This window comes from Anguilla rostrata, chromosome 6 (genome assembly GCF_018555375.3).
Source record: "Anguilla rostrata isolate EN2019 chromosome 6, ASM1855537v3, whole genome shotgun sequence".
Classification (NCBI taxonomy): domain Eukaryota; kingdom Metazoa; phylum Chordata; class Actinopteri; order Anguilliformes; family Anguillidae; genus Anguilla; species Anguilla rostrata.
The window spans coordinates 24,827,547-24,847,663 of NC_057938.1; the positions used below are offsets into that span (position 1 = coordinate 24,827,547).

Here is a 20,117-nt window from a genome sequence, read left to right on the forward strand (position 1 = left end):
ATTTCAGCAGAAAGGATTCCTGGTTTTTAGATTAGCTGATCAGATGGGTGAGCTAACTTGGACAGGCCACAAACTCTGCCTAACAGGAAGTGACCTCAGATAGTCAATCTCTGCCAGCCACATCCTCACACCGCAGGTACTTTTGACTCACTAGATACTCAGCGCCAGTCTCTTCATATTAAAATTTGCGTCCCCTTTAAAGTGATTCATTCCAATTTATGGAAATTCATTAAGGCTCATGACCAAATACAATGGACAGTGTGTACTATATGGCTTCAGAACCTCCAATTACCAAACTGTAACTGGAGGTTGATGAGAAGACATGACAGGAAAAACACAGTTTCTGAGTGTTGGGAGAGTCTAAAAAATTCTGCCCACACCTTGTGCTCACTGTTGGTTGAGCGTGGGATTCATGGTCACTTTGAGCTGAATTCTGATGGTGTCTGTGACCCTTGGCCCTCTAGATCTCTCTCCATCCTGCCCCTGACAATAGTCTCGCAAGTTCTGGTTCTGGGGTATTAGGGGCAGTTTGTCACAATGATGCAAGGATTAGAACAGGCCAACAAGGTCACCTAGGTTAATCCTCCACGGGAAGTTTTGGATCAGAACAAGCTTGAGCCGGTAATCAGTATTCTGCTTAGTCCCAGGTCACACTAAGACAGCTACACAAAGGTCACACAACACCACAAAAAATGAGATAACAATACAAAGGTCTTTAAGCTCTACTCTGCCTGTCCGAAATGAACAAAGAAATCTGTGTCAAAATAGGGTCCCAGAAAACGAATAATCAATACAGTGCACGTCAAATAAAATTTTGTAAATCCAGTTGACTTGACAGACAATGCATTTTTTCCAATATTTTCTGGATGGATTTTCCAGAAGTTTCTGACAGAAGGCAGTGTGCGTAATTTTACTTGTGCATGAATGGTTGAGTGTGTGTTTGTTTGCAGAGTTTAGGCACTATGACTCAGAATCGGGAGAGCGACAAGTGCTCACCACAGCTGTGGGTGTACGTGAAGCCTGGCAGGAATGCACTCCTCCATACTAGCCTCTCTTTAGCTCCTTCTCTCTTTTCTCCAGACCAAAGACCTTGACAATGAGAGATGTCTGTTCAGTCCAATGGATATCTGTGACACACAGAAACCCAAAACCCATTTCCCACGGTTTGTGCATCTGGCCTCGAGTGACCCAATATATTGTGCATGTGAGTGCATGTGTGTGTGTGTGTGCTCATATGTGCTTCAACACAAATTATCTGTTAAAATAATCGATTTGTCACGTCTGCAACATCAAAATCTATAAACCCATTTAGAAAGGAAAACTCATCTCTGGCACATCCAGAGATCAGAACAGTTCCTGCAGCATATCATTTGTGTACTGAGATAGTGTGAGTCCACACAGGAGTGCCTACTCATGAATGAAGCCAGGCCATGCTACCAGTATCAGAGTAAAATTCCTTTGCTCCTCCAATCACCAGGCAGTTGGTCTTTATAGGTACAGGGAACATTGCAAAAATCTTCTTGTTTGTCTTCAAACTCATGTGACCCTGATTAAAAGTAACAGTCATGCCTTTGTGCACCTTAGAATACAATCAAGGTCAGCAAGGCTGAAACAGGCAAAAGAGTACTGTTTGAAGCGCACACAGCCATACAGTTAAATCAACTCTAGACCTTTTGTTAGCTTTCTTGAGCATGAACTATTGATGCACACACTGCTGGCCAAGAAGCAGCTGAGCAGCCAATTGGCCCATTACTTTTGCTTCCCTAAAATGGGGGGCTCTGTGTAAAAAGGGCTCTAATTCCTACACGATTCATTTAATGTGCATGTAAATAAACCCAAATTAAAGCTGTCAGTCTGCACCTCATAGTCATTGTCTTATTTCAAATCCAATGGGCTGGAGTACAGAGTAAAAACAAACAAAAAAGGCAACACTTGCATTTAACTGTACATGTACACAAACATGCGTGCACGTGTACACATACGCAAACAAATGCACACACGTTTTTTCACACACATAAAGGAACACATGGACACAAAATCATGCACAAACAAATAAATACATGCTCACACAATAAATGGAAGCAAGCTCATGCAACAGATGCATGCACGATGATGCAGTTACATATATTACATGTTGTACATTTTGGGATATGCCCCTTTATGTTTTGGATGGTGATGCAAACTCAGCAAACTTCAGTTTACTGCTAAGTTAGGCTAAAGAAACTGGCATTTTATTTTTTTAAGTTTCATCCTAATTACATGTAACTTAAGTACACCAACTTATTTCCAAAATAGAATTTGCAGTAGTTTGTAATATATCATTTTAGTAAAATACACTAAATTGTTTTGTTAAATATTATAATTATTTAAAACCCAGTTCAGCATTATTATTATATTGGGCTGTCAACTAGTATTTGGGCAATAGTAGAACAAGTATGAATACCTAAAGTGGGATGGGGTTTTCTGCGCATTTTAATGGTCAGAGAGGTCAGAGGTGACAGATAGTTATGATTTTGAGCTTTGATTTTATGGGGAAGCAAAAAGGGACTAAGACAAGTTCATATTTCTGATGGGAAAAACTCTCAGATTTATTATTTGAAAACTAAATTATTATGAATATTTAATGTACTTTTTAAAAGCTTTGAAAGTCAGTCCTGACTGCCAAGCAATTCTTCATAGCAAAGTGTCATGAATCAAAGCTTTTGGGGCAGGTCAGAAAGAATTCCCAAGGTCTTCTTTGCCCCCTAGTGGTGAAAATAATAGGGACACACTCCTGCTTTGAATGTGTGTACATGAATGACCAGCAGAACATTTCACAATTTTTGAAGACAGAATGCACCCAGGTATAGTGGAACATTCCAAGGGAAAAGTGTGTGCATTCTCAGACAACAAGCAAGACAGTAGTTTTATAAGAAGTCTCCATGGCAGTGCAGCAGCAGACTTACTGTTGAGCACCAATGTACATTAAAATGGTTCTTTAGAGGGCAAATCTGCCACCAAGAGAATTGCTTCAAAACTGATCATTTAACTCAGAGAAAAAATAGAGCAAGTTGCCTATCAATTTGCCTTAGTGCATATTTAGAGCAGAGAATTTAATTGCATATTCTTTCATGATAAAAAAGGTCTTGCGGTTTTACAAAGGCCACTCATTTGCATGTGCACAGTGTTCCTTTCTGTTAGTCAAGCTACAGAAAACCAAATACATTGCATTAATTCCAGGTTACGGAAACATTGCCAATGTGTCTTTATTTTTTCCTCTTTACTTTCTTTACTCGAACAACCTGGAAACAGATCTTAACCACACCCACTACCACTGCACACCTAGAATCCACTCCCAGTACACGCAAACACACAGACAGTATCCAACCCACCTGTTGCACACACCTGTTTTTGCCTTTCATTGACTACACACAGTATCCACCTCACTACTCGCAGACACTTACTGTACCTCTGAACACACAACCATACACACAGACACACGCATGCCATATCCACCACATTCCCACTACACAACTACAACTACACACACACAGAGTTACAGCTCGCTTCAGTTACAAACAGCATTCACCCTACTCTAGCAACACAAACACAATCTATCCCTCCTCACACAAAGTATGTGGCCTATTTCACACACTTATCTGGAAGAAGGGGGTATGCAAGCTGTTAACCCAAAAATATAATCAATGTGACTCCCAAGTGATGGAGTTCTGGCTGGATTAATCTGTATCATATCCTATCCACAATGCCAAACCACTGGATCAAGGCTGCTACTGTGCCTCGTTCAACATGCAAACCTGAACTGAGAAGTGCCTCCATCCCTCACACAGATGACTATAATGTACACAACACTACCTTTGCCCCAGGCTAAAGTCCATAAGGATTGTGTTAAAGTTCAATGTGTTAAACTGGAAACACAGCCCATTTTAATGAGGCATGATAGTTCAGGTTACAGATGAATGAGAACTAAGTGTGAGTGAATGGATGAGTACATGTAAGTGAATAAATGAGAAGGTGCATGTGTGAGAAGGTCAACAGATGAGAAACTAATTGTAGGAAAATCCTGCTGTATAAATGGATACAATGTAAAAGTGGTATGTAAAAAGTTGTGTAAGTCGCTCTGGATAAGAGCGTCTGCTAAATGCCTGTAATGTAATGTAATGTAGGAGAAGGTGAGGAGGTGAGAAGGTCAGCAGGTGAGAAAACAAATGGGTGAACAAGCAAATTGGCTAGAAGGTAAATAGGAGAATCAAACACACGAGCTAAGTAATATCCCACAATCCTTTTTGTTTTGCATGTGATGCCTGTGTTGGTCACAAAAGAGATGGTGCAGCCTAGAGATTACTGTGTAGTACTTACTGTATGCCCTTCCTGTAAACAGACACATAGCAGCAAAGGGAGGTGCTAAATGGAACTGAAAGTCTGGGCATGTACATTGAAGCAGGTCAGCACAATGCTTTTTTATTATATGGAACACATTCCTTTGCAATTATATTTTATAACCCATTTTATAACCCCTTACATGTGCCTTTTATAACCCAGGGTTCAACGTGAAGAAATAAGATAACGAATCTATCTGCAGCAAGTAAATTTATGCTTGTTTGAAATGGAAAAGTTCATGTCAGGGGTGAATTCCTAGACTACTACTTGATTACACTTAGGCTAGTACCCAGACTTTGCACCAGCTGGTGGTCTGAACTGTTAAATCGGTCGTAGCTACGTCCAATGTTGTATTCAATATTTACACCTGTTGCACCATCTAAAAATATGACTTGGCGCAGCTAGTCCAGCGTAGACTATGTGTGTTCATGTTGATACATTCTATCATGTAAATGTTGCTAGGCAGTGTGTGTTGCTAGACAACAATACCACTATTGCTTTATTTGTTGACATTAATCATATGCCATAAAAGTATTCTGAAAAGCACCATTGGCATAAAATCTGAGGCTAGTGCAATTAGCAACTGCGATGCCGGAGACAGCGCACCGGTCCGATCAGAGACTTGCTCTAATTTAGGTGAGAGCTCATTGATTAATTCAAACAACTAAACCCTGCCGAAACAAAAGTGTTCAATCAGCTCGCTATCCCTGTGTGTATGGAGACGATTTGCTCAGTCTCGTAATATGCTTTTGCGTTTCAAAGCGTGCTGGTTGGCCAATCCATAAATCGCTGCTAGATGCTCAAGAGAGGAGTGTGTATCAATGTTAGGTTTACATGAACTGAATTACTTACGTTGTGGAAAATAATTCATTGTCATAAGGAATTTCCACAGTTAATTTTAACCTGGCAAGCTGGCTAGAAAGTAATAAATGCATTGCTAGCCAACTTGAATAGGATTGTAAGCATCAAATAACCTTGATTGTAAGGCTAGCTTTGCTTGTTACCAACCTACACACTCCTCTCTTGAGCGTTTAGCAGCGATTATAGCCTAACTATCGAGATTCTAAGTAACTGGAGATAAAACTTTTTTTGTACTCCACGTAGATCATAAAACCTTGAATATAAAAACGACTCATTGAAATCGGTTGAGAAATGTAAACGTTATAGTGCTTTTTATCCAGAAAAATCGCAGCTCCCCCATTCACTTCTATTTGTTTTCAGGCCAGTCTTGCCTGGTCCAATATGACGGCGACGTTGACGTATCGCAGCAACGGGCCGAAGCAGTCAATGCGGTGTCTATGAGTAAATTAGAGGAAAATACAGACTTTGCTTATCCTGTGTGAATACGCCGCACGAAACACAGATGTGGGAGGGTAATTTCTAAATCACATGAGGTCCCCAGGTAATATTAGTCCCGTGCGAATAGGGCTTTAAACTAGCAGGTATTGCTATCTGTTTTTTTTATGGATGCCTACTCATGTTGGGGTGCGGTGGAATGATAGGGCTGATGTACTGGCAAAGCATTCTATTAGGAGGGATGAGCTTACAATGTCTGTGAAATTGGGGAGGTCAGAGATGAAGATGTTGCTCCAGCAGGCCGTACAGTCACAGTAGCTGGCCTTGTAGGATGGTGTCTGTAAAAGGAGACATCTATGCAGGAGACAATAGACAGTGGGCAGTGTAAGTAATGTGAGGGATAGTATACAGGATGGAGTAGTGGTGGCTAGACTTCATCGGGGCACACATGGCTTAATCATTCTCGGTGGTTTAGGGTCAGCGGACATCAGGGTTCAAATTATGGGGGGGATTGGGGGGTCTGACCCCCCTAATTAAGACTTGGACCCCCCCCCCCAAAAAGAGGTAAAAACAACAGGACGGGGGTGTCAAAACATTTATATATCCTTCTTAACTGTAATTGTAAATATTACAATATATTTCCCATAAGTGGCATCACTAGGGTTGGTGTCTAGTGACGCCACTGATGGGAAATATATTGTAATATTTACGATTACAGGTAAGAAGGATATATAAATGTTTATCCCCCGACCTGTTGTTTTTACCTCTTTTGGGGGGGTCCAAGACTTAATTAGGGGGGTCAGACCCCCCAATCCCTCCCGTAATTCGAACCCTGGCGGACATGCGATGAGCGACTGTTTTGCGTGTCATGTGGCTGAAACAGTAGAACATGTGCTGTTTGAATGCCTGAATTATGCGACAGAGAGAGGCAGATGGAGGAGAGAATTAGTGAATGGGGGCTGTGCTCATTTTTCTCTTTTCAGTGTATTAGGGCACTCAGGGATAAGTGGCATTCAGCTGAACTGTCTGATGGAATTCCTTAAAGATGCAGGACTATATTACAGGATTTAATAGCAAGGTTCCTTTCACCATAGTTAAGGATATAAATTCAGATGTCAGTGATCCAGTGGGTGGTGATATGCATAATATAGGTAAATCCTGCTGATAAATACCAGAGAAGAAGAATAAATTACTGCTCTGGCTCTCCCAAGCTGCAGACCTTCACTCCTGACATTTACTTGTAAAATGAAGTGAAAAAAAATTTTAAACCCTCTCTAACAACATTATAAAAAACATTAGATTAAGATTTTTTTATGAAAATTCATCTTAGACTGAGCACTCCATTTTGGAATTGAATCTACTACAAACAATATGTAACTATTTGTACATTATAAATTGTGGTGACAGTGGTAGTCATGAAAATGCACACTTCACAATTTGTACTGTCTCTCTTCTTCCTTTTCTCTCTAAAACCCTTGAACATTCTGTCTGTTTTTCACCACCACTTCCTTTTCTCACTCAAAATGACTGCCCAGACTCGCAAAAGTCAGGGCAGGCCAGTCACCTGAGATGGTCCTAATTTCAGTCAGTGAGCAGCTCCATTCTCCTGCTCACCCACTCTGCAGCGTTTGATACATTTCACCAGCACCTCCTGCTGTCTTACCTGACTATGCTGGAAATCTGCAGCTCTGCCCACAACTTTCCATTCACCAAGTTCATTTGTTCAATGTATTTAAATGGGACAATGCATGTAAATGTCCCAGTTTTAGCTAGCAAAAGAGCAAATCCACATCCATAGCCCCTGGGCCAGTTAAAACATAAATTCATAGTTAATGTTACCATTTACCAACTACAATGAAACATGCAAAGTTATGTTTTAATAACATCATACTAACATCAGCTGAGTTATAGGAGTGAGTTGATACAGATTGTGACATGCATGACAGGGTGTGCTAATTTGGTCCACAAGTAGGACGGCATAATTTTTAATGCTAATTAACTTATGTGAAGTTAAATTAAAAGTATTAACATCACCTGCACTCTATGCCAGTTTATCATGCATTATTAATTTGGCCTTATGCTTAAAATTTGATATTGGGCCATATGAAGTTTCATATGACCCCTTTTCTCCACTGTTCAATTGTTGCTATACATGTTGGTACATTTGTGATGCTGCACTTTCTTGGCATATTGGTCAAGAGTCTACTGTGCTAGAGAGATTAACAACTGTCTCAGACTGTACAGAAGTTCTAATTCTATTGCATATGAATGTCCCAGTGTTAGCTAGCTAATGAGCTAGTGGCCTCAATATGTAGCATGACCCCTGACCCCTTCTTATTCCTCTAGCACAATTCAGGGTAGCAGCACCAAAGAGATTTGTAGACCTGTGAATTAACCCTGAATCATCATTTGTTTGATAGGGCAAGTGACCAAGTAGTTTTACATGTTTAACCCTTGGCTTTACCTTCCCCAAGCTTTATTGTGGACCCCTGCAACCTTTGCACTACTTAACACCTAATTGAAAGTGATCCTTTTATATAATGTCAAATAAATGTTATAATGAGTGCCACACCTAGGAGTGGTTAAGGTTCTAACCTATGGTAGCCTATGGGAGAGAGAGAGAATGTGAATGTGTGTACGTAAATAAGCCTCACTCACTAGCACACATATTTTAATAAAGCTTTTAATCATTTAAATCGTCCCTCAAATTTGATTGTCATAGTAAAAACAAACAAAAAACATTTTAAGATCAAAAGTTAAAACTGGCGGAAATTTTAGAACTGAAATTTTAGCATTTTCTGCTAGCAGAAAAAAGGGCACCTTTCATCTCACAGCTCATATGTCAGCCAGGCATTCTGAGATATTATTTACTTCTTCACCATTCCCCCCTCATCGCTGCATTGCTGTGGATTTCCAGTTACCCGTGGTACCTCAGTTCAATATAAACATTAAAAGCATGCACACAATCATCTTATGATCATAAGCTCCAGCACCCACATGGTTCAAGCGTTTGGCTGATTGTAAACATTGACCGACTGGTTTTCCACAAGCACTCAGGAGAACAAGCTCCGCCCCTACAGTGAAAAGGGCAGTCCCACACCACCTCGCTGCGACACTCTGTACTTCCGCCGGAAGTTGGGGTACTCGCCACCCCCCATCTGAGACTGGCCCAGGAGCGCTGGAGGAATGATGTACCACATGACCACTCCCGAGGGGTTGATGGAGATGGTGAAATCGGTGGTGTCGCTCAGTCTTGGCATCACCTTTTCTGAGAACACATCATACACCTGTAGAAGAAATGAAAAAAGAAGGGGGCAGGTGAGAAGGGAGAAAGGATTGTAGTAGGAGATGAATGGTGTGGGGAATGAGAAAGGAGAAGTGAAGCTCTGCATCACTTTGTCACTGGTGAATTCTTTTTTCTTTTCTTGATCAGCAGTAGGCATTTGCTTCAGAATGGGTTGGGCGACACAATAGGTGTGTCAATAAAACCATTTGGCGCTGGGCTAATTTGGTGTCTAATAATTTGTCTATCCTTTTTTCATTAGAATGGTTAATTACATTACTGTTACCATATTTTTAAATGCACTACTCTTGTTTTGTAGTGTCAACATAAGAGTCCTTAATGAATAAAGCACTGCATTTGAATAAATGAATAAAGCACACCATTAGCATAGGTAGTGATTCCAATATTACTAAAGTAATTAATTTGGAGGGCTACTTTTATCTTTCCTTCTGTAAATCGGGGCTTCCAGGGGAAGCCCAGGCCAGGTGAGAAAGTGAGGCAATACCTCTGCTGAGAAAAACCAGCTCAAAGCAGTGTTCCAAAGATGAACCGGTAACGTTAGAATCTTTCAGGTCCAACAAGACGATCTACAGCTGTGACCCCTTTCACACAGCACCTGGTTCCAGCAAAACCGCAGAATTTCCCCAACAATCTGCTGCCATCTTTCTGACATGAATGGGGGTCAAAACCAAGGCCATCATTTTACAATGACATCATTACAGCGAGTATATATGTTGCGACTTTTTTGAAGTGAAAGTATCCCCATGTTTTTAGTGCTCAAGGGCCATGTGTCACACGCTTATGTAACAGCAACAGGCTGCAATAACAGCTCAGACTGTGAGTGAGTGAAGGGTAGTGAGCGGCGGGTGAGACAGACACCTGGTAGCTGGCGGCAGTGTAGTTCAGTTTCCCCAGGGAGGTTGTGTATCGATACGGCATGTCAGTCCGGCGACTGAAGAACACCAGAGCGCTGGCTGCGTTTGACAGGGGGCGCCAGTATACCTCAATGCCATACTTCTCCTACAAAAATAAACCAATTCAGAGAAGGAGCGAGATATAGACAGACAGGCAGAGAGAGAAAGATGAGGAGAGAGAAGACAGAAAGAGAGAGGTGGGGAGGTAGGGAGAGAGAAAGACAAAGAGGTTATAGTGAGGTTACCATGCAAGCAACACTGACTCTTCCTCAATAAAACTCATGAGAAAGGTTATGAATATGACAATAATTTCAGTGTTTTATTTTTTTATTTTTTATTTTATCTTTAAGGTTTTATTGTGTGAATACAATCTTTGTATATACAGTAGTGTCACATCTCATTTTCATTGGAAATGAAATACTTCTTAAAAACCTTTTTATGAACAACTTATTTTACATTTATAATTACTTCCTGTGTTGAGGGCAATAAATTGAAAGTGGAAGAGAGATTTAATAATTTCAATGCAGCCTCTGTTAAACAGCTCACTCTATGGGGAGTTCATGTTGTCAGTTTTGTGTTCTCGTTCACCTTCAGAATGCGTCTGCCCTGGACACCCATTTTGTCCTGGTTGATGGCAATGACGCCCTTGTTTTGTAGGATGGTCCGTGCTTCGCTGTTCAGAGTTCGAAGGTCATTGGACATGAAAAGTGGTGCGGCCATGATTGCCCACAGAGCCATCTGAGAGCGAGACTGGTCCACACTGAGCCCAAAGTCCCCAATGAGCAGCTGGGAGAGAATGACAGCATATCAGTGAGACTGGTCAGATAAACGAGCCACTGCCAGAGACACCGATAAGAAAAACAATAGTCAGTGAGACCAACGAGAAAAACATCAGCAAGCGTTAGCATGAAACAGTTATCTTCTTGACCACAAGTGGTAGTGGAAAAATACTGGACAAGGAAATGTATGTTAAAGCAGATACAATTTACAGCAGTATGATACATAAAACTGTTCAATTATGCAGGTATGAACTAATACATATAGGCAGGTGTAATTATTATTATTTGTTTAACACAAATGCTAATTATTTCTTCATATTTGTTTTATGTTGATATTACATTTATTACATATTACATTTATTATTCCAAAATGAGAAATGGTTGCGAAATACCACATTAAATGTCATTATACATGTTTCCATAATTTGTACCAGTGCTGTAACCAGGAACAATGAAATGCCATAATATGATATTTCAATTAATGTTTCCTGTCTATGATAAATCAAGGGGATATTGGCTTTCACTTTCTATACTATGCACAGATAAACTGAAATCAGAGACTGATAATTTAGAAATGTAGTGGTGATAGACCAGGATGTTATTATTTTTGATGTTCTTAATTTCAACCAGAAATAATTTGTCCCATAACACTGTTTGCCCTATGTCTTTAAAAAACGAAACCAGTACAGAGTGCTCCTGTGAACTCAATGCACCAGAAATGGTTGCCACAAATGTAATTGAACACCCCGTATCCACACATGTGCCCCACTTCCAAGTAAGGTTATGTTGGCAACCCTTACAGATACACATTTAGAACTGCCCAAATGTCCATCATGACAGTCAAAATGACAGAATCAGAACCAGGTGGACAGGTTAATTTGTCATGCAGACAGACAGAATCAGAGACTGGTGTAACAGGTTGGACGGGTAATTGGTCATGCAGAGACAGACAGGTGGACAGGTACAGAAACAGAGAGCAGTAGACAGGTAATGCGGGTAAAAGGTCACACTGCCTCTGAGAGAATCAGAGGCAGGCAAGCAGGTCATGCAGACAGACCATGTCAGGGTCATTCCAGCGGCCAGGGCCCGCGACAGGCTGTAGAATGTCCTGATGGTTGGAGAACCAGTCCACAATGTTCAGCACGCTATCCCATGAGTCCTGGATGTCACCATAGTTACGCCACAGGTTGCATATTGAGCCCAGCTGTGTGTAGTTCACCTGGGGAGAGAGGGAAAATCACAGCAAGGTGCGTGTGAGAGAAAGTGTGTTTCTTTCTGAGTGTGTGGAGATGGAGAAATAGAATGAGAAAAGAGAGGTATGATGGAATGGTATAAAACATGTAATATAGTTGATGAAAGTATGTGATATTGGGATGGTAGGCATGCCATCCACCAAGTTATGCTTGACTGGCATGGCCCAAAACTATACAGCACTAAGGGTTTGCCTCTTTTCAGGATTACCCACAAAATAACTGCAATGACCAGACTCCATCTCCTCACAAACATTACCTTGTGTACCTTCTTTCCTCACATAAATTTGCAGGATTCAGATGAAACTTTACACAGCCATGCAATAGTGTTCCCAACTTGGGATATTTTTCTCTTCATCTTCATTTTTGTGCAGTATAGTATCAGTAACCCCCATTAATCTCTATCTACTTCAACTCAAGTAAGCACACTTCAATCAATCACAACACCACAATGATTATAATAGCCATTTGTAGAACACACAGGTCAGCTTTTTTCTTAGATAAGAATTTTGACATTTAATGTTCTACAAGCAGCTTACACTGTGGCCATCTGGCTGCTCAAGGTCGCAGTTATGATCGTTCTGTCTGTGACACTTACCTTGGGCGGAAGCCCACCCTGGTAGGCAGGCCAACTGCAGGAATAGCCAATGGGACGCCCTGTGGCATTCAGAGCCTTTGACATGAGCGGGTAGCCTATAAGAGAGGGATGCACATACAAGTGTCAAATGTTGACCTAAGCATTACACTTAAAGAAGTGCACCAAATGTCCTTGAATCAGGCCAAAACTCCTGTTTCTCTACTTCACCCCTATTCTCCCCCCCCCCCCCCCCCGTTCTCTTTTCCTTTCCCTGTCCCTCTCTCTGTCACTTTTACGGGTGTGTTCTTTCATCCCTCTTCATTTTGCTTTCCTTTCAGCAGAGTAAAGCAAAGCATGTTTTCTTGTAATGCAGTTTTGTTAATGACTGGTCGCAGCATTTAAAATGTAGGATGAAACCTTGTGTACTGTGTAATGTGTAGTGTAGACTTCAAACTGTATGATGGAGAAGACACTGAACCATGTGTTGCAGTGAATAGAGTGCTGAGTCAGAGGGTTATAAACTATACTAGTGTGAGAGGTAGTGTGGAGCAGTGAGTATTGACTCCAAACCTGAGGGTAACCCACTCTCCATCCTACTTTTCTTTTCCTCTCCCCCTTCTCTTCCTCTCCCCTCTTCTCCTTTCTCTCCCTCCTCCAACTATCCTTCTCATCCTTCTCCTTTATCTTACCCTTCTCCTGCTCTGTGGCATTGGAGTAGCAGCCATCCAGTTTGAGCATGTCGATGCCCCAGTCCGCAAACGTCTGTGCATCTGTGTCAATCTTGTCCAGTGTGGTACCAGGGTAGCCCATGCAGGTGTGAGTCCCCAGGTCTCCGTAGATGCCCAACTTCAATCCACGGTCATGAACATAGCGTGCCAGTTTTGGAATTCCCCCTGGAAACCTGGAATGAGGTCAATTTCAACTGAGATAACCCAGACTCTAAACTTAGAATAACTCAGTTAGCCATTCATTTGACCCCTGGACTAAATTAGTTTGCCCTCAATCTGACCATAGACTAACAGACCAAGACTTCAGAGGCTCCATCCAGCCCTTCAGTATAGTCTTCTTAGCTGCAATAAGACCGGCAAGCAAGGCTTTTCTGGATTTCCTGGTTCAGTACAGTTTAGAGTCATCTGACAGAAGCATTACCTCAGGAGAGAGTGGGACATCAACACGCAGCATTTTACTTAGAGTGGACACATATTTCCATATTTCCAAAGTGCAATTTTAAGACATTCCCAAAATACATGTAGGGTCCTTCACTAGCCTCATCTGTGATCTCTTGAGTGGAGTTGCATAAACTCGGTGCACCAGTTTGTAATGAATTAATTGGGGCGACATAGCTCAGGAGGTAAGACCGATTGTCTAGCACTCGGAGGGTTGCCGGTTCAAACCCCGCCCTGGGCATGTCGAAGTGTCCTTGAGCAAGACACCTAACCCCTAACTGCTCTGGCGAATGAGAGGCATCAATTGTAAAGCGCTTTGGATAAAAGCGCTATATAAATGCAGTCCATTTACCATGCTAATTTTTTGAAGATGAAAAGATATTTTGCCAAATAGTATCCCATTGTGGGAAAAGCCCCATCTTCCCCAATTCTCTGTCCCATATCGTTGTGACTGGAAGAGCTTAAAAGTTGTATATAAATGCAACAAATCCTCTATTTGGAGGGGTGCTGTTGAAAAATGTATTCAGTGGGTGTTCAGGTGGAGGGGATTGCAAATAAATTCCAGTGACATGAAGAGCTAAATGAATCCTCAGATACATAAAGAAAGAGGAACTAGGTAACACATATTTATCTCTCAGATCCTGAAAAGACAGCATACCAGATTCATAAAATTGCAATAATTCCCTTTTGATCTCAAAATTGCAGAATAGACAGAAGCTACCTTGTATTTTATTTCCAATTGCAATTCAGCATTTCACACTTTCATTTCCTTATTTGCCAATATCTGTTCCCCGTGTGTGGTTTTTTTTTTCTTATTTCATAAAGTGCAGTATGCAAGACTGAATGAAATGTGGCACACGAAAAAAAAAAAAAAACCCTTACATACGACTCTTAATAATTGTAATAATGCAAACAGCACAGGTAGTTTTATGGAACTTCTTTGAGCTACTACTGTGTGAACTACTCATAATACTATTTATAATACATTAATAATAGCTGATAAGTAATCACTGGAATACAAATATTATAACTGAATTTTTTTTTAAATGAAGAATTGTTGTTGCTACTATACAGTTGACACTATATTATTATTATTACTATTATTATTATTGTTATTATTATTAATAATAATAATAATAATAATAATAATAATAGTAGTAGTTGTTGTAGTAGTATTAAAATAAAGTGTAATAATAATAATAATAATTAAAGCCGCAAGCGGCGTTGGGAGGGGTCCAAGCAGTGGCAGCATCGCGCCCCCTATGGAGCGATTTTAAAATGGCTTTGTCCTCATGATCATATGCCTTCACCCAACATATCTACTGAATATCGTGATGATCGTATGATATATTGATGACTTATGGCCAATTTTGAGCTAAGAGACGCTGTCGGATGACTTAGTTACGTCGCCATGGATGTGTCCTGGCCGCTTCCCGTCAAGGCCTTTACTATGTCGTAACACTTAGATGGCATGTCATAACACTTACATGGTCCGGTGTGCATGCACAGCTGCAGCGTTTCTGCGCCGCAACTAAAAAAGGCGTCACACTAGTGTTGTCACGATACCGAAATTTTGACTTTGATACTGATACCACGTTTAGCATTACGATACTCAATACTGAAATGATACTTGAAACTTAAACGGTGCTAATTCGATACTCGGTAGCTAACGATACTAAAATTACCTTAATAGATCAGAAACGTAATGTCCACAAGGGTTGACCTCATTTTCGAATTCATGGTTTATTAACAACCTGGTTCATTAACAACCTGTAAGTTGAAGTCTCGTCAACATATTAATATGCATAGGCCTATAGTGTTACAACAATGAACAACAGAAAAATATGTTAAATATATTTCAAAAATTTAACAGTTGTAAAGTAAAAAATCTTTAAAACAGGTCTTTCACCTTTAAATAGATTTAAAAACAGCATATTTTAATAACAATATAGCATCTATCTATAATAAAATATTTCCAAATTGGAACACCTATTGCTACTGAAGTGAACTGAGTCAAAGCTTGCGCTGTATCAGGGAAGTGAATGTACAAGCGCAGGTCACCTCACTTGGCAACCTTAGTTGCTACTGCCATCTAGCGAAGATTCTGACAAACTACACTTTTCATCCTCTAAATCAGTAATGCGGGAGACACATTTCCCTGGCTTTTACATTTGAGGCAGAACTACCGAACGTCGGAAAATTCAAATACGAAACCGTTTTTTTTTTTTTTTTTTTTTAAGTACCGAGAAAGTGCTGAAGTTTTGGTATACCGTGCAACACTACGTCAGACACATATTCCAATCCATTGCTCAGCTTAGCAGAGAATGCACATTTCAGAGCGCCACAGAGACAGATAGAATAATAACACATGAATGCACATTTCAAATAATAAATACGACATTGAGATAAAACGGAAGAAAGACGGAATATCAACTCGCGAATTTTGTGCTGCTGGCAAAGAAGCCTACCGTTTTATTTATTTATTTAGACATTGGCAGATGAGAAGAGTTTTAGTAACGCTGACCTATAAAACGCTATTCAAAAAGAAAAATCAGACATGTTATACATCGTTAGAAAGCTTATAATCTCAACTACTGAATAAATGAACTGTCAATCAAGCCAAATTGGACTAAGAAGAACGACAACGTCGTACGCAACAGGTGTGGTATTACGCACAGCTATTTTTGAAAAAATCCGACATTTCACAAACGGATTATCCAAGACAATATATGGCCACTCATTCGCAAAAGGGACATCTCTACGCGTAAAACTAATGGTAAGATTGTATATTTATTCAATGTTTAGTCCCAGATATTGAATGTAGAATGACGTGGTAATTTTTAAAAAAAAGTTAGTCTCGCTTATTTCGTCATTCAGTTAGCAGCGTTTTCACTGCTGTATTGGCATATTTTAGGGCTAATGTCGGGTTCATCTTGTTGCTACGGAATATTGCATTACATTACAGGCATTTGGCAGACGCTCTTATCCAGAGCGATGTACAACAAAATGTATAACCATAACCAGGAACAAGTGTGTCGAAAACCCTAGAGGGCAGTAGCCTACCGTTCTAAGTACAGGGAACAACCCCATTGTTCAACTTAAACCCTGTAGGTTACACTGATTAACACTAACACAGACAAGAACAGCAACAACGCAGTCCATGCACAAATACAAGCAATAGTTAAGACGAGTTAAGTCACCTACGAAACAACTACTTAGTTACAACCCTAAGCTTACAGTCAATTTAGAGATTAAATTGAGAATACGATTTCTCTCAGCATAATGACGGATTTAAAGACTAAACGAACTCACCCGATATTGTCTTCAAATGGACCGTATTATTTATCTAGACATTGGCAGACTACAGCATAAATTGTGTCTTTTGTTTATATTCAATATTAGTAATTGCAGCGAGAAACTGCAGCTCTAGGTCGTTATGTTATGGTAGCAACGGAACGAAGCGGACTATATATGTATTACCGTCATTGTTTTATTATACCAGCGTGTTTTCGCGCGTGTGCACAGAAACTCAGAACCTATCAATAAAATGGTTTAACTATTTCTCAGCATAATGACAGATTCAAAGACTAAACGAACTCACCCGATACTGTCTTCAAATGGATCCATGCCAAAGAAAAGTAATTATTCATCCTCTCAGAAAGCTTTTACTGAAAAACTTTTGGTCGCCTATCCTAGCATGCACGCTAGGTGGCAGTGTCAGACCGTCTTTTCACTGATAAAAACTAGCGTCGCCATGGTTGTCGCTTGCCGTAAAGAAGTTTACTCGATGTCGTAATCGTTTGGATTTGGAGCTCCAGCTTTTCCGCACCCCACCTAATGAAAAAGTCCAAATGGTGTGCAAACCATATGGCGGACATAGGTGCTCCCAATAGGAAAGTTGTAGAGCACATTCAGATGCATCAGTCGATTAAGTTTTGTGTTGATCTGACTTACGGTGTGGGAGTTATGGTCTTTTAAACTATGATCCTTTGTTATAGCGCCACCATCTGGCCGACATAGGTGATTTTTAGTGCCTGAGTAGTGGGGGGCCACAGGAACGCACCTACCAAATTTGGTTGGTCTACAACTTATGGTTGCTGAGCCTCAGACATTTTAGCGGAGAAAACTGCCACACCCCAACAAAAAAGTCAAAATGGCGGGCAAACAATATGGCGGACACAGGTGGTCCCAATGGCAAAGGTATAGAGCACTTTCACATGCATATGTTGATGAAGTTTTGTGTTGATCGGACTTATGGTGTGGGAGTTATGGCCTTTTACGCAAAACCCTTTGTTATAGCGCCACCATCTGGCCGACGTACGTGATGTTTAGTGCCTGAGTAGTGGGGGCACATAGAAACCCACCTGCCAAATTTGGTTGCTCCAGGACTTATGGTTGCTGAGCCTCAGACACTTTTAGCGGAGAAAAATAATAAGAATAATAATCCTAACAGATACAATAGGGTTCCACCAGCTTCGCTGCTTGGACCCCTAATAATAATCCTAACAGATACAATAGGGTTCCACCAGCTTCGCTGCTTGGACCCCTAATAATAATAATAACAATAATAATAATAATAATAATAATGAGGAGGGGGTACCTTTTGGGATCTGGCTGCAGCCGCCCCTGTTCGTCTCTCTTCCTGGAGGACCAGCAGTCGTCAATATTGATATAATCGTACCCCAGCTCCCTCCAGCCATCCTCTGCCAACCTGTCAGCCATATCCCTGAAAAGCACCTCACTGCAAAAAGCACAGCACAATTAGAACCTCTCACTGCAGAGAGCACTGAGCATTGTCAGTGCAGTACAGAGTAAAACATTTAAAAATATATTTTAACAAAAAAAAATAAATAAAAATTTAGCGTATATTTAGCCCTGGGGTCCAATGTACAAGTAAAAGGGTGTTGGTGTGCACTGCACAGCACAATTGAGCCAGGGTACTTGGCAGAAGCATATACATATACAGGAAGAGTGTTGCCCACCAATACCATTCAAGAAAACATCCCAATTTGTAGAATTGGTAGCATTCCATGTGCAAATACTTAAAAAAACATGCATATAAGCAGTATATCTGAACAACAAAAACTGATGCTAATAATTATGTGGAGTCTAACATTACGTTAGACTCCACATAATTATTAGCATTCTTCTAACTTATCTGATTGGTGTCTGAATATTTACGGTACAAAACATAAAAATTACTTGGTCTGGCTTTACTTGAATATAATTACATTCAGGAATTTCATCTCATCCCTCTGCTTTACCTGATGCAGTTCTTGGGGTCATTGTCACAATCAATGTCACAGCGATATCGTTCCCATGCCAACCATCCCATAGGAGGGGTCCTCATCAAACCATTGTCCAAAGCAGTGGCGACTGTGGTGAGTGCCAATGCAAAAATAACCCCTGGCAAGCCCATTCTTGGTAGAAACGAATGGGGAGAAAACACTGGGAAGAACACCAAACTGTTACATGTCCTTCAGCTACAAGGCTGCTCATATCATGGTGCACATTTCAGCAGTCACCTGACTAAATGCTACTCAGAAAAAGCACACATAACTGTGAGTACACAAAGGACTATAACATTAACCCGTTAGAGTGCCACACCTTCACCAAAGGTGACTAAAATAGTCAAATGATTGGCAAACAATCACCTGAACATCACATGACAATATAGACCGCTCAAAACCAGAAGAACAGGCGGTGGAGACGACAGGTGAAAAAGCAGGAGGTCAAGCAAACATGAGGTGAAGGAGACTGGATGTGTAGACAGTGAATCTACACAGTCAGTATGGGCAATGAAAGGGAGCAGTGAATATAGTTAATGAATATTCTTTTCAGACACAACAGTGAGGAAACAGTTTGCAAACACTCACACAAGAACATTGAAAGAAAGTGTGTAAAGTCTCCATATAAGCTAAATTGCATTCCGTATACATACTACATAAAAGCTATTACACCAGTTCATATTGTACTAGCTCATCTCTATACATATATCTCTAGTCTGAGGCTGGCTAGCTAGCTTTTCCCTGTTATTGACAAATATTTTTTTTTACATAACCAAATATTGTGAACAGATACAAAGTGGTCAAACTCACACAAGCAAAACATGTAATATAAAAACAGAAATGCAGGAAATGCCCTTACTTTATATGTTCACAGTTTCTGTGCTGCAATTTTATCTCCTGGCTTCCTGGTTCGCACTGCTGTCTCTCCACTGAAAACCCCTACATAAAAGGTGATATGTCATATGACCAGTATTGTCTGTCATGTGACCAGAATCATGTGAGCCTCACTGTCAAATGACTGAGTGGGAGGAAGGGGAGGGACCAGACCTTCTTTGACTGTAGAGTTTTCAGCCGCTTTCTCACTGTTACAGTGGAAGTCATGCAGTTGTTCTAAAGCCTCCCTGCTTTCTTTGTAATCAGTGGAAGCAGGGCTTTTGGGCTTTTCAGCTTTTATTGGACAGGAGAGT

At 40.6% G+C, this 20,117-nt stretch overlaps 1 protein-coding gene across 2 annotated transcripts; it reads right to left on the reverse strand.

Annotated features, from left to right (window-relative positions):
• Positions 1 to 8,340: 8,340 nt before the first annotated feature.
• LOC135256901 (alpha-N-acetylgalactosaminidase-like) lies at positions 8,341 to 19,914 on the reverse strand. Of its 2 annotated transcripts, none has more exons than XM_064339161.1 (9): positions 19,790 to 19,914; positions 18,907 to 19,090; positions 18,243 to 18,383; positions 13,166 to 13,377; positions 12,498 to 12,592; positions 11,707 to 11,868; positions 10,459 to 10,656; positions 9,836 to 9,976; positions 8,341 to 8,960 (listed from the first exon to the last, which is right to left on the reverse strand). In XM_064339161.1, coding segments are annotated over exons 1-9 (1,347 nt in total). In that variant the 5' UTR covers positions 19,791 to 19,914; the 3' UTR covers positions 8,341 to 8,747. The 2 variants fall into 2 exon arrangements, with proteins under 2 accessions (XP_064195231.1, XP_064195232.1); XM_064339162.1 differs by having other exon boundaries at positions 18,907 to 19,073; positions 19,790 to 19,878.
• Between the last annotated feature and the right edge of the window lie 203 nt (positions 19,915 to 20,117).

Coding starts and splice junctions, on each gene's coding strand:
- LOC135256901 (XM_064339161.1), bottom strand. Junction 12,593..13,165: donor TGCCACAGAGCAGGAGAAGG/GTAAGATAAAGG, acceptor CCTCTCTTATAG/GCTACCCGCTCATGTCAAAG. Junction 9,977..10,458: donor AGGGCAGACGCATTCTGAAG/GTGAACGAGAAC, acceptor TTATTTTTGTAG/GAGAAGTATGGCATTGAGGT.